The 22,364-nt window shown below is 47.2% G+C and overlaps 2 protein-coding genes across 2 annotated transcripts in view; both read left to right on the top strand.

The window, feature by feature from the left end:
• Window positions 1-356: 356 nt before the first annotated feature.
• Tnfrsf17 (TNF receptor superfamily member 17) lies at window positions 357-5,995 on the top strand. The gene is made up of 3 exons (XM_057776716.1): window positions 357-471; window positions 1,181-1,339; window positions 5,676-5,995. Exons 1-3 carry the CDS (start codon window positions 357-359, stop codon window positions 5,954-5,956), a joined length of 555 nt encoding a protein of 184 aa, XP_057632699.1. The 3' UTR covers window positions 5,957-5,995.
• Window positions 5,996-8,722: 2,727 nt separating this feature from the next.
• Window positions 8,723-22,364, top strand: part of Snx29 (sorting nexin 29) — a 401,413-nt gene continuing 387,771 nt past the window's right edge. The window contains exon 1 of the mRNA XM_057775566.1: window positions 8,723-8,804. Coding sequence (XP_057631549.1) covers window positions 8,798-8,804 — 7 coding nt within the window. The 5' untranslated portion in view covers window positions 8,723-8,797. The remainder of the gene's footprint in view (window positions 8,805-22,364) is intronic.

Genomic DNA, 22,364 nt, shown 5'->3' with positions numbered 1-22,364 from the left:
TGCTGCACCTAAACGGCTGCTGCACCTTCTGCCGATGCCCTGAGGCTGCTCACGCCGTGCGACTGCCACCTGGGTGGGGATCTCCTCTATAAATAGGCAGTCTCTGTTTCAGGTGCGGTTTTCTGTGATCGCCACCCCATTGCTCCACCCAAGGTTCTTAGAGACAGAGGGCCAGAGAGGTGTTCAAATCCCTTGCCACAATACCCGTGGTCCTCAGAGGAACCAACAAGTTTGGGGTCATTTCTTCCCCCTCGACGTCCCTGCCCGCTGTTCACAGGGAGCCCTGACTAGGAATCTGCTTGTCCTCCGGGCTGTTCTGCCTGCTGTTTCCGTTTCTTTCAGGGATCAAGTCGCACATGGCTCAGCAGTGCTTCCACAGTGAATATTTTGACAGTCTGCTGCATGCCTGCAAACCTTGCCACCTTCGATGTTCCAACCCTCCTGTACCCTGTCAGCCTTACTGTAATCCAAGTAAGTGAGACTCTTCACTAGGTGCTTCTTGTTGGGAGGCATTCGTAATAGTGCCTGTTTATCTACCAGAGAATAAAAGCTATGGAGAGGGTGGGGAGATTTTTTTTTTCCCTGAATCAAAATCAGAAATCAAGCAATGATTTAAATGTCTCATGGAGCAAAGGAATTATTCAGAACCAAACTCTATTTTATCTGGCACCAACAGTGAGGAAGATTTCATCAAGCCTTAATGAATGGTATTTAGAATTTAAAGGCAATGTTGGTGAAGTCAGGGATGGGCAATACCGGCTTCTAACTCAGTGGTTCTCAACTTTCCTAATGCTTCAACACTTTAATACAATTCCTCATGGTGTGGTGAGTCCAACCATAAGATTATTTTGTGGCTACTTTATAACTGTAATTTTGCTAGTTATGAATCCTAACATCAATATCTAATATGTAAGCTCTGTGAAAGAGTTATTCAACAACCCCAAGTGGTCTCGAATCACAGGCTGCGAGCCACACAAATTCTGTAATCCCAGCACTTACATAGGAGGTGGAGACTCATGAGTCAGAGGCCAGCCTGAGCTACATGAGATTTGGACTCAATAAACACCCCCCACCAAGTAAGATATTCATGAATATGCAATAGGGGAGTGTTGAAAAATTCATACTTGATGTGAATGATGAACTCTGGCTTCGTATCTCTTTGACAAATCTTTTACTAAAGGCATGACCAGCTCGATGAAAGGGATACATATTGTTCTCTGGACCTTCTTGGGCTTGACCTTGACTGTTTCTCTGGCTCTTTTTACACTCACATTCTTGCTGAGGAAGATGAACTCTGAAGCAATGAAGGACAAACTTCAAAACCCAGGTCAGTCTGATGGTGACTCTGAAATCTATTTCTGTAGGGTGGCTCTTCCAAGTTTCATTTCCTTTTCCTTTTTTAACGTTGGTCTTTTTTTTTCTTTTTGGTTACAGCACTTTCAAATGTGTTAGTGGACAGTTGAAATTTTGAGCTGGGTGTGGTGGCAGATGCCTGTCATCTTAGCACCTGGGTAGTGTAGGCAGGAGGATCAGGGAGTCAAAGTCATCTTCAGTTACATGTTGAGTTTGAGGTCAGCTTGGGCTACATGAGACCATGTCTAAAAACAAAATGTAAAAACAGCTGCCACTGCCCTCACAAACAAACAAACAACAGAGAAATCCTGGCATTGGCAGTTACTTTGCCGCTCTCCTTCTGATGCCCACTCCCCCCAGCTCTTCTCTTGGTAATTGCTCTGAAGGCTTCCTTGGAAACTGTTTTTGACTGAAGTTAGCACACTGATGAGATACTCTGCTCTCACACACTGAGAGCCAGGCACTCTCAGGCTAGGTGTATTTGGCAAGATCCCTAGTCATGCTTTTAATACAATTAAAAGCACGGCTTGCATGTGAACATTTTACTGCCTACAATACTAGAAATGAATAACCAGTTGTTCCTGGTTTCACTAGCCATCTCAAGAATAATTACTAGGGAACAGTGCACCAATCTCAGAGAAGCAAATGCTCCTCCTGAGAACCTCTCAGGCTAAAACTGTTTTTATAGCACCGTTCCCCACGATCTGATTTTCAGAGACACAGAGGCCATTGGCCCACATCTTTTAGCTAACTATTTTTTCTTTTAGTGTGTGTGGTGCATGCGTGTGAGTGCGCACTTGCTCATGAGGCTGGAGCAGGGCATCAGGTCTCTTCTTCTATTGCTCCTCACCTTGTTGCCACAAGATAGGATATCTCTGGCCAGGTGGTGGTGGCATGTCTTTAGTCCCAGCATTTGGGAGGCGGAGGCAGGCAATTCTCTATGAGTTTGAGGCTAGCCTGGTCTACAAGAGCTAGTTCCAGGACAGGCACCAAAGCTAGAGAAACCCTGTCTCAAAGACAGGCTCTCTCAATGGACTGAATTATGTTGTTGCAGCTATGATATCATCTCTGCCATTAGAAGGTTACAGGCATGTACTTGTTACCAGAGTATTAGAGATTTAAACTCAGGTCCTCTGGCTTGTAAGTTCTTATACCACTAAGCCATCTTCTGAGCCCTTGTCCTGCTTCTTTATGCATTTGGTTCCCGTGCACAAAGTGCAAAGCATCTACCCCAGTGCTTTCCAGTGCAGGTGGAGCGGTGGATAATTCACTGTCCTCCATGTGGTCAGTAGGTAAGAGACTAAATTTTAATTGATTTTAGTTATATGTATGTGTGTGTCTGAGAGTGGCTTTATGTATGTGTGTGTGTGTATATGTGTAAACACACATATATATCTATATATGTATATATATCCAGGCACTCCTCTGCACGTCAGAACAGGGCACCAGATCCCCTGTAGTAGTAGTTATAGGTGGTTGCTAGGGAAGCAATCCTGGCTCTTAACCACTGAGTCAGCTCTTCAGCTAAATTTTTTTTTTTTGGACAGGGTTTTTCTGTGTAGCCCTGGCTGTCCTGGAACTAGATTTGTAGATCAGGTTGGCCTTGAGCCCAGGGATATGCCTGTTTCTGGAATTAAAGGCATGTGCCACCACTGCCCGTCAAAATTTTTTAACATACAAACTGCACATATGTAAAGTACATGATACAGTGTTCTGACTACAGACACAGAGGGAAACAGTGGAACAACATGTCCGCATCTTTACAGAGTTGACCGTTTTGGGCGATGGGCCGGCCCTCAGCACTCTTCCAGGTGGTGGGGCTGGCCAGACCCTACACTCTGCTGCTCGCAGCATCAGTATCACCCGGTCCTCTGGGTGTAGGTAACTCATCCGCGTCTGCTGGACTGCAGCTCTGGCCTTCCGAGCCTCTGCTTCTCTTCTCTCTACCTCGTGTCTGCTAACCACCGTCCTGTGGTTCTGGAAGCAGCATCTTTAGGTCCACATGGAAGTGAGGTCATGCAGACTTTTTTTTTTTTGAAACTCCGAATGAGGTGCTTTATTATTTAATTTTACGTGTATGGGTGTTTTGCCTCATATGTGTACCACGTGTGTGCATTGCCTTCAGAAGCCTCAGAGTACTCTGGGGCCAAAGTTACAGATAGTTGTGAGTTACCAAGTGAGCACTGGGAATCAAACCCATGTCCTCTGCAAGAGCAACCAGTGCTTTTAGTGGCTAAGCCATTTCTCCAGGCCCCTGGAAGAAAAAGTTGCACTGTGGAATGTTGGGAAGCAGAAGCTTAATCTTTTGTGTGAGAGAGTGCAGGTCACAGCACGTGTGGAGGTCAGAGGACAATTTTCAGGAGTCATTTCGCATCTACTTTGAGGCAGGGTCCCCCTTGCTTCTCATACCTTGACTCATTCTCCAGGACGGCGAGCTGGTCTTCAAGCTTCTGGGGCGATTCTCCTGTCTCTTGTCTCTAACCTCACTAAAAGTCTGGCATTACAGATGCCTGCTGCCATACCCCATTTTTTTTTTTTCTTTTGAGATAGGGTTTCTTTGTGTAGCCCTGGCTGTCCTGGAACTGCTTTTGTAACCAGGCTGGCCTTGATCTCATAGATGTCTGTCTGCCTCTGCCCCCTAAGTGCTGGGGTGAAAGGTGTGCACCACTGCCTGGCTGCCACACCCAGTGGTTTTTTTTGTTTGTTTGTTTTTGTTTTCTGAGACAAGGTTTCTTTGTAGCTTTTGGAGCCTGTCTTGGAAATAGCTCTTGTAGACCAGGTTGGCCTTGAACTCCGCCTGCCTCTGCCTCCAAAGTGCTGGGATTAAAGGCGTGCACCACCACCATGTGGCTCACACCCCATTTTTTGATGTGGGTTCTGAGAATCTGAACTCAAGCTTATGCAAAAAGTCCTTTTTTTGTTTGTTTTTCAAGGGAAGGTTTTCCTGTGTAGCCCTGACTGTCCTGTCAGTTCTGATGACCTGGCTGGTCTTGAACTCAGAGATTAGCCTGCCTCTGCCTCCCAGGTGCTGGGATTAAAGTCATGCACCACCAGCACCAGGCACAATAAGTGCTTTTGAAAATTCATTCTGCACAGATGTGCAGTGGAGACAAACTGGGAATGACTATATGGGATCGAAGGAAATTCATTTTCAAATCAATTATCCAGGAGTGTGACCCTCACCTGTAACATCAGTTCCCTGGAGGCTGAAGCAAGCAGAAGGGTCACCAACAGTCTGAGGCCACAGGCTGGAGAGATGGCTCAGTGGCTAAAAGCCCTTGCTGCTTTTACAGAGGATCACAGTTTGGTTTCCAGCATCCACATGGCAGCTCACAACCTTTTGTAACTTCAGTTCCAGCGAACTCAACACTTCTGTGCCAGGCATATACATGGTACACATACCTATAGACAGCAAACACTCACATACATTATAGAATAAAATGAGTAGGAGGCCAGCCTGGGCTACAGTGAGTTCTAGGCTAACTTGGGCTACAGAACGAGATCCTCTACCCCTCTCTCCACAAATTAATGTACTGAAAAATGCTCCATAAGATGTCATGTCAGAAAAACTAGGCCACAGCACACACCTGCAGGTGGGTGAGATGCCCAGTGGATGGAGGTACTTGCTGCCAAGCACGAGAGGCTGAGCTGGATCCACTCCCGTAAGTGGCTGTGATGTTCACAGGTGCACTGTGATGTGACTCCTCCCACAATAGATTAGCTAAAAAAATTCCTTCTATGTTCTTCCCCCATCTTATATTAGAATTGAACTCAGGGTCTTTCTTGAATATGCTGGCTCCAAGCTCTGCCTCAGTTTCCTGAGTGGCTGGGATTACAGGTGTGTCACTTTGGTTCTGTATTCTGGTTTTTTTTTTTTGGATTTTTCGAGACAGGGTTTCTCTGTGGTTTTGGAGCCTGTGGTTCTGTATTCTGAAATGTGACTCATAGGCTGACTCTGATGTGCTGTGACATATGCTAATTTCCTGTGTAAGACGAGGTCAAACCCTTGGAACTTCCAAGAGCCAAGTGGATAATAAGTATATGGACTGACCTTGTTTATGGCTTTGCCAACAAGGGCACCCACCACCTATTTGGAGATAGCAGGGGCTGTCTTTGAATCCAGCCCATTGTCTCTGTGTCCCTTCTGTTGTCTTTATAGAGTCCATATAATCTCATGTGAAATCTGAGTTTTAAATGTGGTTAACGTAAGACAAGATGTAAGAACTCCATATACCCAAAACAGCCATGTGCCTCAGGGCCATGCACGCTGTCAGTGACAGTACCGCCGACCTTCAGGTGAATGCCTGTGTCTGTATCATCAGGATCCGTTCTGCCAGACAAGGCCAATTCTGACCTGATGAAGAGCAGGGCTGATGACGTAAGGATTCTTCCCCGAAGCCTGGAGTATACGGTGGAGGAATGCACCTGTGAGGACTGTGCCAACAGCAACCTGAAGGTTGATTCTGATCACTTCCCACTTCCAGCCATGGAGGAGGGTGCAACCATTCTTGTCACCACGAAAACAAGTGACTATGGCAAGAATATGCCAACTGCTTCGGAAAGTGTCACAGGGATGGAGAAACCAATTCATTCTAGAGAATGAACCTCTGTCTGGTATAGAGCCACTTTGAAAGCCTGTCAGAGGGAGAGATGAGGCTTTTCATGTCTTTAGGATGTTTATCAGCTGGGATATATCCTATTGTCCTTTAATAAACTCTTTAAATTAGATTCATTCCCCCCATCTTATCATTGGGAGCTTAACTGTGGAAGGTTCCTTAGTTTTGATTGAAGTTTTGTCTCTCTCTTAAAAAACAAACAAAACAAAACAAAACAAAAAAACCCTCTATAGGTCCTAGAGTGTCATGTTTTTATGGAGTCACCCACGACATGGTGTATTTCAAGATAAACTGGGTTCTCCTGACGGCCAAAGGAAGCAAGGTTATCCCATGTTTTTTGGTAAACAGGAGAAGCCAGGCTATTTCAGTGTGCAGTGCACAGGTTCTCTAGGTCCCCAGCTTACGGCAGCAGCAGACATTAGTATGCTTACACAAACCATGTGCCATTGCTAACTGCGACAAGCATGAACCTGTTACTGTTTTCGGCTCAAGTGCAGTGTATGATCACTTATGTAGGCTTAACGGTGCCAGAGACTGCTTCAAGCCCTTTCACACAGACAAAATCCTATAAGGAAGACAGACAATTATTATCTCCATCCTACAGTTGCTGTCAGGGCGGAGGATGTAGCTTAGCGGTAGAATACTTGCCTACTATGTTCAAGGTCCCAGGTTCAGCCTCTAGCTTACACACCACACACACACACACACACACACAGAGGTGGGGGATGGAGGGAGGGAGACAGACACTGAATCAGAGCAGGGTAACAGCTAGTGAGTTATTCTGTGGAACTGTCTCAGGACACTTGAGGTTTGGGAATGTACAAAGGACCGCAATGTGTCTTCCATTATAAGCTAGCCTTGAGCTCCTGATTCTTCTGCTCCAGCCATGTGCCTGCTGTGGAGGCTGGAAAACTCAGTATGAAGAGGCCAGCATCTGCTGAGAGCTCTCTGGCTGTGCCCTTACAGATGGAAGAAGTTAGCTAAAGCCATGTGAAATTTTACCAGGACTTAAGTCCACCGGAGAAGGGGAAGCTCCAAGGCTTAGTCACCTCTTTTTCCATTGTATCACTGAGAATCAAATCCAGGGCCTGCCTCACACTGTGTTTTCCCACTGAGCTATAGCCTCTAGCTAGTTCTTTATTATTTTTATATTTCTGACAGAGAGTGACTCTAAGTTACCCAGGCTGGATGACTCCAGCCTCAGGCTCATACCCAACAGGAGGAAAATAGTGTTTCAAGTCCAACTTTTTATTTTATTTCTTTTTTTTTTTTTGTTTTTTCGAAACAGGGTTTCTCTATGTAACAGCCCTACCTGTCCTGGAACTTGTTCTGTAGACCAGGCTGGCTGCAAACTCACAGAAACTCCCCTGCTTCTGCTTCCCAAGTGCTGGGATTAAAGGCGTGTGCTATCACCGCTTGGCTCAAACCCTGAACTTCCCGATGCTGTGTAACACTTGTGTTCTCACAGCACCCAGCCCTTCCTCGCTCACTGTCACCTGCAGCATCACTGGACATCGATCACACCCCCCTAATGGCACCCTATCGCGGCCATTCTCCCCAGCCCCATTACAATCCACTCTCATTCTAGAAAGTGACTTCTCTCTTTGAGACAAGTTCCCTCTGAGTCTCCACCTGGTGAGTTCTGGGAGAACTTTTATTTTCCTTTTACGTTTTGACTGCATGTATGTCTGTGTGAGGGTGTTGTCCCATGGAACTGGGTTTACAACAGCTGTGAGCTGCCACATGGGTGCTGGGAATTGAACCCAGGTCCTCTGAAAGAGCAGCAGCCACTGCTCTTAACCGCCGAGCCATCTCCCCAGCCCGTGACGTTTTCTTTTTTTATTGTTTTTATTGAGCTATACATTTTTCTCCAGTCCCCTCCCTTCCTCCCCTCTCCACTTCTACCCTGTCCGGTGACCCCCCACGCTCCCAATTTACTCAGGAGATTTTACCGTGAAGTTTTCTTAAAGTCCATTTCTGATTGCATGGCTCAGCTTAACGTCTTGCCATGGCCTTCTCCCATTCAGCAACAGGCAGGCAGTCTGAAAGCAAACGTTCCTGCCTACAAAAGGGCTCCCCCATCTTAAAAGATCCTTCTTCTCAACCCCCACTTCTCACTCACCCTGTGCTCCAATCAACCCTTACTGGTAAGGAATTTGACCTGTTCCTTCTGGAATACCTATCCTGAGCTTGGCCTAAAAGAGAGACCTTCTGGGACTGCTTATCTTCTACGATGGCCCATCACACACAGTCTCTCTGACGTTGGAGATTGAACCTAGGGCCTTAACCACGATACATCTGAAAGTAAGGAACGTGCTCTACCACGCTGTAGCTCAGGCCCCTTCTCGGCCTTGAATGCTGGGATTAAAGCCTGTGCCACCAGGCTCTGCAGGCCCACTACTCTCCGCCTCCCCCCGCAACTCTTTGAGACAGGGTCTCAGTCTGGAACTCACAAGGATGACCTTGAACTCTGGATCAGCCTTCTCCCGAGGGCTGGTTTGGCAGACATGCATCACTATTCCAGGCTCTCAGTATGATTATCCGCATCCTTGCCCCGACTACAATTTAGACTGATGTCTTCTTCCTGGCTCGGGGACGGGGAGGCGTTTATCCCGTCACGTCCCGGGTCTCCACCCCGCCACCCTCGGGCCTCGACTCATGAGGGTATTTTGGTTCCGGGTCGGGAGGCGGGCCCTCGGAGGGTCCGTGCTTCCGGGGCGGGGCCAGCGGGCGGGGCGCTTGCTCACCCGGCCTGTGTGGAGCTCGGCGGCTGCAGACGCGGCGGTGGCGGCGGCGGCACGGCAGACAGCGGCCCCGGGAGCGGCAACATGAGCGGTGAGTGGCGGCGCCGCCGCTGTCACCCGCCCGGTGGCGCCGCTGCAGCCGCACGCTCCAGGCCCTGTGTCCCCACACCCTGCGGACTCCCGCGGGGTCGTTCGCAGGCTCCGGAGCCCTGGCCCTGGGTCTTCTGCACAACACTCACTTTCCCGGGGCTGGCGCTCCTGTCCCTTCGCCCCTTCATTGACAGCCAACTCCTAGAGCAGAGTTTGCTCCTTAGTCCCTCCCAGACCCTCCCAGCCCGCTGATCCCCTTGGCAGGTTTCCACACCCCGGACTCTCAGCTCTCTAGTGCGTGCCTCAGCCCCTCTTCTTCCGTCACCCTCCTGGGACCCAGCTCCAGTTACTGGCCCCTGGTTTTCAATCATTCTCCGGTCCAATGACTACTCTTTCACCAAAGGCAAAGAGCCTCTCTCGACCGTGGGTTTGCTGGCCCGAACCCCTGTCCACAACAAACCAGAGCAGCAGTTCCCGGTCTCCTAAGGGCGTGTTGCGGCCGCTTTGTCTTTCGTCCCTCTTATTCCCAGTACCTAGGTCCCCAGAGCCGGCCCATTAGCCTCGCAGCTTCCCTCTCCCGACTGTGCCTTTTGCATTTGGGCTGTTGGTTCATGCTTCAGCTCTCTCCATTTCTTCCCCCAGCTCATCGTTTGAGGTCTCTGGTTTTGTCCTAAAACCCTCCCCTAATTGCCCAATGCTGAACCTGCATGGGACTGATGCCTTGCCCAAGCCAGTACCACGAGCGGGGGAGGTGGTGCGGGTGGGGAGGCTGGAAGTCAGAGGGAGATGGGTGTGGACGGCACGTGCCCAGTGATACTGAAGTTTAGTCCCTTGAGTCTGAGTCTGTCTCCATCCTTGCCTCCCTCTGAAGAGTCCTGCTGCAGTTTGGTGCTAAGTCATTCCTGGGTGTTGTATGTAGAGATGGGAGTGACTCGGAAAGCCTCGTGTAGGCTGTTGACTCTCTTGCCGGACACGGATCTATATTCCCGCAGTTTTGCTCACTGTGCATTTGAGTTTTAGAGCCCCCACTCCTCATCCCTTCCTGGCCTTTCATTCAGATGTTTCAGGGGTGGACAGGGTGTTGGGGTAAAGGAGAGTCTTTAGTTTTAGCTTTGAAGTTATTTGTGTGCATTTGTAAAAGGATGTTAGATCCTTTTTGTTCTCCAAGAGCAAGGTTTATGATAAGAGCTAGTGGTCTTATTGCGGGCTGCTGGAGGGGTTTTCCTGGTGGAGGAACTTTACTTGATCTGCCAAAGCAAATCATTGTGTCTAATTAAGGTTTCAGGTCCTTGAACGTTAATAATACACAGCAAAGATGTGAGCTGGCACCCACCAAGAGGGGATGGAGCCCAACATATTGGGTTCAAATCCTGGTTCTATCACATAAAACTGTATAATTTTAGCTAATTAATTTAGTATGTGTATGCACGTGTATGGGTGTGTAGGTGTGTTTGCCTGTGCACATGTGTAGGAGGCCCAGAAATCGACTTTGGATGTTTTTCTATTGCTTTCTTCCTGTTTGTTGATTGGTCCCAGAGCTCACCAATCCAGCTAGACTGTCTGGCCCTAGAGTCTCGGCAATTCTCCTGTCTCTGCCCCAGTCCACCAGTGCTGAACTTAGAAGCACGCTCTACGTGCCAGGTCCCATGCTTTCTTGACTGAGCCGTCTCTCCAGCCAGTGTATGTTAGGGATAGCATCTGCCTCCTAGACTAGTAATGGCTGGAGGTTGCTCAGCTGCACTGGCTGGTGGTAAGCCTCCTCACAGGGCTCACCTTCAGTGTTTCCATAAAGGTGGGGTGGGGATTGTGGACTGGTCTGCTTCCTGGCCCGTCTGGGACAGCAGTGGGAACCAGGCACTCTGAAATTCTTGGTGATGCTGGGGGTGAGTCCAGAGCCTCGTAGGCGCTGAGCCCCCGTCCTCCCACTGAAGTAGCCATAGTCCTCACCTTTTCCTTTCAATGTGACCGGAAGGCCTGCCCTGCCTCAGATTTCTACCGAGAAAATTCTTGTGCTTTCATTGGAGGAGGGACTGAGATTGAGAAACCAAAGGAAATTGATCAGTTTATCTTTCAAGGAGACACTTAGTGTCAAACTCGGTCTCAGCGTTTGCAGCCAACTGATAACCTGAATCTGGCCCTGGGCCCCAGGTGGTGGAAGGAGAGACCTGACTCCTGCAGGTTGTCTCTGACCTCCACAGAAACACTGTGGCATACTTGTGCACACACTAAATAAATAAATAAAAATGTAATAGAAATTCAAGAAAAGTTTCAGGAAGTTAAAAAAAATCATTGAGTCTAAAGCCGAATAAATCACATGCAAAAGGAGACTGCAACAGGAGCCTCCTGCAGGCCACATCCGGGTTGTCCTACTGTGTGGCGTGTTTCCTAGAGATCGCTTGCTTTTGTTGTTTGTAACTAAGTGCAATGTCGAGGGTCCGTAGCCATATCCTAGCCTGGATTTGGAGTTCATTCCGTTTTGAAATATTGTCATTGATTCAGAAGCGATCCATTGAGGGCGGGAGGGAGAGTCTGGAGGTCAAACCCAGGCCCTAACCTGCTAACCATGTGCTCCATACTGTATCTAAGCTTGGAGTATTTTTGTTTCTAGAAGACTGTGTTTGAAAGTGGCCCTGCCCCATGCCGTGGGATTGATGATTGATGCATGTTGAATTTTTAAGTGCTGGAGGAATTTCCTTCTCTTTTCAAGGAGAATTTTCATGCCAGGTGTATGGTAGTGGCTCATGTCTGTAATTGCAGCCCTCCCAACACTCAAGAGGCAGAGGCAGGAGGATTACTACAAGCTTTAAACCAGCCAGGTCTATGGATCAAGTTCTAGGTTAGCCTGTGGTACATGGTGTAATGAAAAGAAAAACAAAGGATATTGAGACATTGCGATGTATAATCGTGTATGAGCTCTGCTGTCACCCTGCTTTGGTAGTTGCTCCTGGTGACGGGTTCATCTGTACCCCTGACTGCTTATCCCCCTCCTGAGTGCCATGCCGTTTCATCTGCAGATACTTTATATGTATGTATTCTCATATCTTGTTAAAAAGGAATTCATTTTGTGATCCTATAAGAAACCAGTGATACAGTGATACCTCAATAGCACCAGCTGGCTAATGTTCAAATGTAGAATTGTTTTTTTTTTTTTTAGAATTGTTTTATGTTGTAATTTTAAACCCAGATCTAAGGGTGGCTTGTCTTTTAAATAATTTAGATCTCTTTGGAAAAGATTTTTTTTTTTTTGTTCTTTTGGCTTTTTTTCAGACAGGATTTCTCTGTGCAGTATCTCTGGCTGTTCTGGAACTCATTTTGTAGACCAGGCTGGTCTTGAACTCACAGAGATCCACCTACCTCTGTCTCCCAAGTGTTGGGATTAAAGTTGTGTGCCACCACCACCGCTTGGTGCAAAAGAGATTTTAAAAGTTAATTTTAGTACTGTGACAGAATTGTACAAATCTCACTGTGATCAGTATTAGAAAGTTTTCATTGCTCCAGAAAGGAATCCTGAGCCATTAGCAATCACTTTTTGTCCCCTCCCCACAGTTTCTGACAGTTAATCTATTTTCTGTCTCCTGATTTTGTTTTTATTATATTCTTTGAGACAGTGTCTTATGATGTGCAGCAGGTGTTAAACTGTGTAGCCCAGGATAGCCTTTAACATCTGATCCCCCTTGCCTCTACTTCCCAAGTGTGGGGATACACACCTGTCACTCTGGATTTTCCCACTATTTGTATTTCATACAAATGAAACCATAAAACGTTTAGTTTTGTTAACTAAAACTTTTGTTTTCAAGATTTTTCCATGGAGCAGCCTAATCTGTAGCTTATTTCTTCTTGTGTCCAGGTGGTGCTCTATGTGAGCATTGCTCACCTGTCTGCTCACCAGGGGCTGTGTCCAGGTGGTGCTCTATGTGAGCATTGCTCACCTGCTGTCTGCTCACTGGGGGTGTGTCCAGGTGGTGCTCTATGTGAGCATTGCTCACCTGTCTGCTCACCAGGGGCTGTGTCCAGGTGGTGCTCTATGTGAGCATTGCTCACCTGTCTGCTCACTGGGGGTGTGTCCAGGTGGTGCTCTATGTGAGCATTGCTCACCTGTCTGCTCACCAGGGGGTGTGTCCAGGTGGTGCTCTATGTGAGCATTGCTCACCTGTCTGCTCACTGGGGGTGTGTCCAGGTGGTGCTCTATGTGAGCATTGCTCACCTGTCTGCTCACCAGGGGGTGTGTCCAGGTGGTGCTCCGCTGTGGGCATTGCTCACCTGCTGTCTGCTCACCAGGGGTGGACTTCAGATTGTTTGCACCTGGCTCTTGGCTCTTAGGAGGATGCGGGTATGGAAGCTCACATACAGTCTCCATTCCTTTTGATTGGGGTAGGGAAGAGTAGTCCTGCGGGGTTGTATGGAGCTGTCTGAGGAAGCTGATCTGTTTTCTGCTCACAGGCACCGTGAAGGGCCGGGTTTCTCTAGTCCCCACAAGTCTTTGATAACCTCATTCTGGTGGTGTGAAGCGACACTTCCTGCGGTTTTGGTTTGCATTTTCCTAGTGACTAGTCATCCTGAGCATGGCCTCTTGTGCCCGTTGCCAGTTGTATATCTTCTCTGGAGAAATATTTGTTTATATCACATCCATGGAATCTTTTTTCATTTTAATATTTTATGTGTATGGGTATTTTGCCTGCATGTATATATGTGCACTACATGTATGGCTGGTGACCCAGAGATCCAAAGTGGGTGTCTGATTTCTTGGATCTAGAGTTACAACCAGTTGTACGCTGCCATGTGGATATTGGGGATTGAACCCAGGTCTTCTGGAAGCACAACCCGCGCTCTTAACCTCTGAGTCTTCATGCCAGCCCCAGTCTGTCCATTTTTCAATTGAGCTATTTGTTTCTTTTTAATATTGAGCAGCCAGAATCCTATGTAATTTCAGATACAATTCTCTTATCAGTATGCTCACAAAAATTCTCTCCTTTTCTGTGAATTGTCTTCTGACTTTCTTATATTGAGATAGGGTCTTACATTGCTCAGGCTGGCTTTGACCTTACTGTGTAGCTGAAACAGGCCTGGAACTCCTGATTCTCCTGTCTCTACCTCTTAAGTGACATATGATTACAGGTGTGAGCCTGCAATTATTTATTTGCCTATTTATTTTTCTCTTTTCTTTCTTTCTTTCTTTTTTTTTCTGAGACAGAGTTTCTTTGTAGCTTTGGAGCCAGTCATGGAACTAACTCTTGTGTATACCAGGCTGGCCTTGAACTTACAAAGATTCGCCTGCCTCGGCCTCCCCGAGTGCTGGGATTAAAGGCGTGCGCCACCATGCCCGGTTTGCCCATTTATTTTTTACGTAGTCCTTTGAGGTTTAATTTCTTTGTGTGTGTGGAGGTCAGAGGTCAACCTCTGTTTTTCTCAGCCACTCCCCCCTCCCGTTTTTGTTTGTTTTTCGATACAGGATTTCTCTGTGCAGCCCTGGCTGTGGTAGAACTCACACGTTCTGCTCTCCCATTAAGCTGAGCTGGCCATCAGGCCCCAGATATCTGCCTGTCTGCCCCTTCAACACTAGGTTACAATTTTTTTTGTTATTTATTTATTTATTTATTTATTTATTTATTTGAGACAGAGTCTGGACGGCCTGAAACTCACAGTGGTCTGTCTCGCCAGCTACTGGGACTAAAGGCAGGTACCACCGTGTGTGGTTGGGTTCATTTATTTATTTAAAAATTGTAAGTCCTTGGGATCAAATTGAAATTCTCATGCTTACACAACAACCACTTTCCTGACTAAGCCATGTCCCCAGACTTCACAGTGAAGTGTGTGTATGTGTGTGTGTGTGTGTGTGTATGTACAGGTGTCACGGTGTGCGTGTGGAGTCGGTTTTCTCTGTTCACTTCACCTGGGTTCTAGAGATTACTTTCAGATCTCCAGACTTGCCTGGCAAGCACCTTCACTCCCCAAAGTGTCATTTTTGAAGACTGTTTTGCTGTGTAACCTAGGCTGACCTCAAAGTCCAGATATTCCTACTGTGAGCTCCTTCTGCCTCAGCCTCTTAGGGATACGTGCATAGAGTTCCCTCACCTAAGCTGTCTGCAGTTGTCTTTGAAGGAAGCATGCTCTTCTGTCCTGTGGATTCTTTACGAGGATTTTACTGATTGCTTCCTTTTAATGTGACTTAACATGTTTTCCAGTTTCTTGTATATCCTATAAATTAGCCACTGAGCTCTGCTCTATTCTTGAATTTAAAATGTCTGAGTAGAAACAGGGATAAGATGGGTTTAAGGCTGAGAACATTACGTGTGAATATCTGGGGAAGTGTACTGCACCTGGATGGTGCACACAATTAGGTAAACATATATCCCCAGGCCAGAACAGTGAAGATACCCATTGGTGGGGAATGTGTTAACACCATGTGTTATGGCCTCCATGAGAGAAAAAGCCTCAGAGATACTAAGAAGGAAAGCATAGACTTGTGTATACACTAATTGAAATTTCTGCTCTGCTAGGACAGGATGGAGCTGAAGATACTGTGGCTCAGTTGGTGGAGTGCCTGCCTAGCATGCATGAGACCATGAGTTCCATCTTCAGCCCCATGTAACTGGACATGGTGCTGCACACCTGCAATCCCAGCACTCAGGAGGTGGAGGCAGGAGGATCAGGAGTTCCAGGGCATCCTTGGCCACACAGAGAGTTCCAAGTCAACCTGGGTTATGTGAGGTTTTGTCTCAAAAAGAAAAAAAAAAAAAAAAACAAAACATGCAGGTATAGAGTTATGTGTAAAATATATGCCTCGATGCAAATGAACATATACATCCCACATAGCTGTTGTGGATTTACATTTGCCTCTAGAAGTAACCAACATGCCAGGAGGAAAGAGGCCTAACTGGCAGACCTGTGTGGGCCTCTCTTAGGGAGGGAGTGGTCAGATGCTTTCCTGGAGAACTCAGTAGTAGGAACAGTCCACTGCTGCCTCCAGGAGCTGAGGAATTCCAGGTAGCAAGCATGTTTGCTCTTAAGGGGAAAGAAGAGGTTATTATTAGTCTCAAGCACTGCCTTTTGTCCAATTATATGTGGAAGCCCTGGTGCTCTTGTCTATCAGAAACTATCATCTCAGGAACCCTCACGTTAGAAAAATGCTGGGATCCTTGTTTGAAGGTAGGGGAATCCAGGGCCTGAGAAACCACCGAGTCTGACTGCTGCTTCCTTCCTCAAATATGTGTATATCTTGGCAGTTTCTTATTTTTCTGGAAAATTGAAGGTCATAGTTTTCTCCTTGGCTTGTTGACTGGGCCCTATCCAGGAGTGACTTGCTCTTGGAATAAAGAATCTGCTGAAACAGTGACTGGAAAAAGAATGTGGTTTTCATTCAAAGGCTATTAATATCTTTCTTCTTCATGACGTCACAGGGCTGGTGTATTATGGTAGAATGCTCATGCTCCAGTGTCATCTTTGCCATCATGGCCCGGACTAGTGCCTCCGACCACTGCTGCTGCTGTATGCCTAGGTTCTGACTGCCTAACGAGGACCTTTGGAGCTAAAGCTGTGTGTGGTGGCGCACACTTTTAATCCCAGCAGTTGGGAGGCAGAGACAGAGGGAGCTCTGTGAGTTGAGGACAGTCCGGTCTACGTAGCAAGTTTCGGGCCAGCTAGGGCTATATAGTGAGTGAGACTGTTTCAAGGGATGGGGGTCAGGTGAAAATGTCTGAAGGACCCTGGAATGAAGACAATGAAAGAAAACTGAAGGACTGTGCTGTGGCTCATTTTATCATTACAATAGAATTTTAATGTTGCTTTCATATCTAATATTTCCAGATTGAACCTTGCTCCGGAGACTGCACATTGGTCACCGTTATGGGCTGCGCAATCCAACAGCAGTCCACCATTTTCATGTAGCACAGTTTGAGCTATGGATTGTACTTGAGACTTAGCTAGCTCTTCCTTTCTCTTGCCCGCTTCTTTCTTTTCTCCTTGTTTTGTGCTGCAAATAGTGGTGTGCGGGGTAGATGGCTTTCCTTCTTTGCCTTATGACTCTGAGGTGGTTTCCCAGAGGTGGCACCAACTGCGTTTGTGCCCAAGCAGTTGTACCAGTGTGAAGTGCTATGAGTGAGTTGGCAGTGCTGGCAGGGCATTCATCACTCACTAGTCTAGCTTGGTGTCTGTTACAGTAGGGTCAGCTTAGGGAAATGGGTTTTGCTGGATTGCTGAGCAGCACACTGGCCTGGAATATGACAGAAGTTGCTTAAGCTGAAGTCTGCAACATGGGACTCTATAGAGTGTGTACTGGGAATACTTAGGGACGTTGATCTGGCTTTGGGCTCAGTTGCATAGAGGTGCTTAGGGAGTCTGCAGGACTGTGTCTATACAGCTCTCCTTCACAGAGGCACCCTGGAGTCAAGAGTACTCCAGGGACATTCCAGGGTTGGCTGACCATGGGAGCCATTCTGCAGATCTGATGGGCCAGGTCTGGATCATGCACTTAGCCTAGAGCTGTGTGTGTAGTCTGTCTGGTAAACGGTCTGTGTGGAGGAAATGCTAGCATATGGCATCAGGAAGACCTCTCAGTTTTATTTGTTTACAGTGTTCTGTCTGCATGTATGCCCACAGGCCAGAAGAGGGCACCAGATTTCATTACAGATTGTTCTGAGCCACCATGTGGTTGTTGGGAATTGAACTCAGGACTTCTGGAAGAACAATCAGTGCTCTTAACCTCTGAGCCATCTCTCCAGCCCCCTCTGTCACGTTTTTTTAAGCAGAAGCTCAGCTGGGCGATATATGACCAGCACTTGGGAGGTAGAGGCAGGAGAATCTCTGTAAGTTCGAGGCCAGCCTGGTCTACAGGACAACCAGGACTACACAGTGAAACTCTGTCTCTGAAAAAATAAAATAAATAAATAAATAAAAGGAAAGCATCACAGTGACTGTGGTGGTTTGAATAAGAATAAGAATGGCTCCCAGGGCCCCCATAGGCTCACACATGTGAATGCTTAGTCACCAGGGAATTTGAAAGGATTAGAAGGATTAGGAGTTAGTGACCTTTGAGGCTCCAAAACCCCATTTTAGGCTTAGTCTCTCTCTCTCTCTCTCTGCCCCTGATCAGGATGTAGCTTTTAGCTTTTTCTCCAGCACCATGTCTGCCTGATGCCACATTCCCTGCTATGATGATCACAGACTCACCCTCTGAACTGTAAGCCGGCCCCCAATTAAATGATCCTTTTATAAGAGTTGCCTTGGTCATGGTGTCTCTTCACAGCAACAGAACAGTGACTGAGATAGAGGTTGGTACCAGGGACCGGGCTATTGCTGTGACAGGCCAGATCATGCTGCTTGTTGGTAGAATGTGGACTTTGGACTAGAAAAGAATTTGAAAGCTTTAAATGGGCCTTATTGGGCCATCCTAGTAGGAGCATGGAATACAGTACTGAGGGCGATTTGGACTGTGGGGCCAGCTCAAGGGGTTTCAGGGGGTACGAATATTAGTAACTGGCCTAGAGATATTGTTGCGATATTTTGGCAAAGAATGTGTTTGCTTTTCCCCCTTGTTCTAAAAATCTGTCTGAGGCTAAGTTGAAGAGTTTTGAATTAATGGTGTTGGCAGAGGAGACTGACTTCAAGGCAGCCGAGTATTAGAAACCACTCTTAATAACGAGAAGGAGCAAGCTGGACAAAGAGAATTACAAAGCTTTTTGTACAATTTGAGGAGAAAAGGAACTACCAGGAAGTGTAATGGAACTAAGTCCAGCGCTCAAGGAGATAAAAAGTTTAAAGAAAAGCCTGATACTAAAGGGAGTGGTGACCTCAGGGCAAGACCCAAACAGGTGTAGCTTTAGGTTATAGTCTTTCAATTATGGCGCCTTTGACTATTGGGACCGGACTGGATAAATGTTGGTGAAGGGGATTGCAGCAGCATTCCTGGCCTCTACCTACTGCAGGTGTGTGTGTGTGTGTGTGTGTGTGTGTGTGTGTGTGTGTGTGTTTGGTGACAGGGTCTTTCTCTGCAACTGTAACCTCAAATTCATGGCAGTCCTTCTGTGATAGTTTACTGAGTGATATGATTTTTAAATGTTCACCACCAAGCCCAGTTTCTCCAATCCATGATAAGAAAAACACAGACAAAAAAAAAAAAAAATCCCACAAAAATTAGAAACAGCAAGAGCCAAGTATTGTGGCACCTTTAATTCTAGCACCTGGGAAGCAGAGGCAAGACAGATCTCTATAAGTTTGAGGCCAGCCTGATCTACACAGTGAGTTCCAGGATAGCCAGTGCTACATAGAAAGACCCTGTCTCAAAAAACAAACAAAAGCCAAACCAAAACAACAACCAAAAACTCAACCAAAAAGACTCCAGGGTGCTAGGGATGTCTTTCCTTGTGGAGTGCTGGTTCCAGAGGTAGCTCAGGGACTGATTCTCAGCATCTTCAGCCTGCTTTCCCAGGCTGACATAAGTGAGGACCAGACAGCCAAGATCATCCAAGGCCCGGCCAGTTCCTGGATGGTTTGGGCTGGATTTTTTTTTCCCATCTCCAGGAAAAAAAGTCTGCATCTCCTGGGAGGTGAAGCCACCCAGCTGAGAGTGTTATTTACCCCCACTCCTGGGTAAGACCTCTCATTGGTTCCTTGAATCCTCATACCTGGGCAGTATGTGCTTTCCTGTGAGGACCGTGGCCCCCAACATTGACAGGTGCTCCCCAGGTAACTAGAAGTGTGTAAGAGGGTACGGGGTGGAGCTCAGTGCTCCATCCTTTGGGGAAGTTCTCCAATTGTTCCTTTATCTGTGGTAGTCCTTCCATATATATATGTTTGATACAGGGTTTCTCTTTGTTGCTTTGGAGCCTGTCCTGGAACTTGCTCTGTAGACCAGGCTGGCCTTGAGCTCACAGAGATCCTCCTGCTTCTGCCTCCTGATTAAAGGCATGTGCCACCACTGTCTGGCCCCATAAAATATTTTATCAATATGATACAGAGTTAGCCTTCATTTTAAATTGAGCAGTGTAGTGCCATTTATAATATGTGACCATCACCTCTGTGCTGTTCTAAAACATTCTTATCGCTCAAGACAGTCCACCCCCACTCACCCTCCTGCCCCCAACCTCCCCTGTCTCTGCCTCTGAGTTTTTCTGTCCTTTTGAGAAGGATAGCACAAGCTCTCCCTTTCTCATTCTTGCCACCAAGATGGCAGTGTGACCTGATAATGTTTGAACTCATCTTGAGTGGAGACTCAGGCAGAAGTTTGTGATAAAATTTATACGGGACCTTTTGGAATCTAAACACTAAATTAAAATTAGCTCTTAAGGACAGGGACAAGGAAAGGCCACAGGGTGCCGTTTGAACTGGGTTGTGGCATATCACGTGAACATATGACTCTTGTGTGGGGTGCTGGGGATGGAACCCAGGGCCTTTCCTGCACCAGTCTATTACTGTGCAGAGTCCCTTCATTTTGATGGTGATCTTAGAAGAAATAAGGAAGCTTGTTTGGCTCATTAGCAGCTGGTGTTAGCTGACACTGTCCCTGGAGGTAGCAGGAAGACTAGGGTTCACCTCTGGAGTGTAACTGAGACATGGCTGTTATTGCAGGTGTTTTGTGGACAGGTGTGGTGCCAGTGTCAAAGTCTTCTCCCCCAGCCTTAATTCTGCCTCTTGAGTGGAACCCGTTCTCCTTGGTCAAGGATTGTGTAGATTGGTCATTTATTGACCTAGCCCTCAGTTGGGGCTCAGGAGGTAGTGTTGACTCGACACTCTTCCTGTGGAGTTTCAGTGCTGGAAGCTGGAGGGCTTCTGGGCTCTGATGCATGCATGCCTGTGTGCTGCATTCTCTGGTTTGTCACTAGAGAGTGTGAGAGAGCACGTTATGTTTCTGTGTGCCAGTGTGTGCAGGGTTCTTTTTGCATACTGCAGGGCCAGTGGCACACACACTCTCATATAACAACCAGTATCCAGAGAAGGGAAGTGACTGCTTTGTCACATGGCCAGCAAGTGGCCTGGCGAGGATGAGGACTTACATCTTGTGACTTCCTGATGCCTGTTCCTGCCTTCATAGCCAGGGGCCTCCCTCTGTACTTCCTGCTACTGATACATGGAGCCGCCTGTGCATCCTGTGTCTTGGACACTCTCTTCCCAAGTCTGTGCAGGGATAAGATGACCACAGGTGCCCTGCTGAGGCTGATAGTCTCACTGGGATTCATGACGGTGGAGATCACTGCCAGGTAGAGCTTCTAGGCTGAGAGCCTCTGGGGTGTGTTTCACAGGGCACGTAACGACCTGAGTTCAAATACCTAGTACCCACGTGAAAATGCCAGATGCAGTGGAGTATGCTCATAATCTAAGACTGGGAGGCAGAGATAGGTGGATCCCTGGTGCTCCCTGGATTACCAGCCTAACCTGAGACCCCGCTCAAAAGGAAAACACAAACAAATAAACAAGCCCAAATAGATAGCTCCTGAGGAATGAAACCTGAGGCTAAACTCTTATATTGGGATGCATATGCACACACATGTACCTGCACATATGCAAACATACACACATCCTCTGCGGTGCACACAGATGCTCCCACTCCTCACAGATTAGTAGTTGTGGCTGGGCACATGGATGACTAGGAGAGTGCCTGTCCAGGGAGGTAGGTAGAAGAGCTTTTTCTTTTTCCTGATTTGTTTTTATTGTATTTTAGTCACATACATTTCTGTTATGATGAGAATAACGTGGTAGAGCATTTCCAGGGTGAAACTATAATTTCTAGTTGCCACTGTCTAGTGTGAGGAGTTGTTGAGTCTGTTACTTGGAAAAAGGAAGGAAGAAAGCTGTACTTTCCATTTTGGTGTTAGGAGGGAAGAGCAGAAACTAACCCTTCTGCTTAGTGAAGAGAGGGCTATGGAGAGTCACAAGGGTGAGGGATGTGTGAGGGTCTGCTGAGAATCTGGTGCAGGGCTGCCTGTCAAAGCCTCTTTCAGCAAAAGTAATTTTTTTCTTGAGTGTTTTCCTTTTTATCTCCCAGCTTGGAGGAAGGCAGGTATCATGATGTGATTCCAACACAGACTTCAGGGGGCCAATGTCTTCCATCAAACTCACACTTGCACTAGTTAGTGCCCAGGTTAAAGCAGAATCTTAGCCTGCTAGACTGGTTTGAAGCACCCTCCATGACCAACTAGATGCTCTCCTGCCCTGTCTGATGGTCCTGCCCACCCCAACCTCAGGAGACTTGTAGTCTTGTCTGATGGTCCATCCTGCTCCTCCCTAGTCCTGTCTGATGGTTCTTATGCCTACCCCTGCCCCTCTTGTCCTGAAACACAGAAGCTGAGCTTGTCTTGCCTCAGCCTCTCCCCTAGCTGTTTGCTCTGCATTGAATGGGCCCTTCTATGGCTGCTGCTCTTCTTTATGAAGAACTCAGCTCCCATGTCACTTGTGCAGAGAGCCCACACCGTGCTGGATGTAGTGGCTTTTTCGGTCCTCTCTTCCTGCTTCATTGTTGTGGTTTTCTTCCTGTCTCCATCACTGTTTATTACTCGTGTGCTTACACACTGCCTTCTCTTCCTAATATATGAGAAAATGACTTTATACCTTTTCACTCCCATGTCTCCAA

The sequence above is a fragment of the Chionomys nivalis genome, chromosome 7 (genome assembly GCF_950005125.1).
Source record: "Chionomys nivalis chromosome 7, mChiNiv1.1, whole genome shotgun sequence".
NCBI classification, from domain to species: Eukaryota; Metazoa; Chordata; class Mammalia; order Rodentia; family Cricetidae; genus Chionomys; species Chionomys nivalis.
The sequence above is the reverse complement of the archived record's forward strand: the minus strand, read 5'-3'. Positions and strand labels throughout refer to the sequence as shown.

What these genes read in the sequence shown, in the direction of transcription:
- Tnfrsf17 (XM_057776716.1), top strand. Translation starts at nt 357, where the DNA reads ATGGCTCAGCAGTGCTTCCACAGTGAATATTTTGACAGTCTGCTGCAT. An exon ending in TCAGCCTTACTGTAATCCAA is followed by an intron (nt 472 to 1,180) that starts GTAAGTGAGACT and finishes CTTTTACTAAAG; the next exon opens with GCATGACCAGCTCGATGAAA. An exon ending in AAACCCAGGTCAGTCTGATG is followed by an intron (nt 1,340 to 5,675) that starts GTGACTCTGAAA and finishes CTGTATCATCAG; the next exon opens with GATCCGTTCTGCCAGACAAG.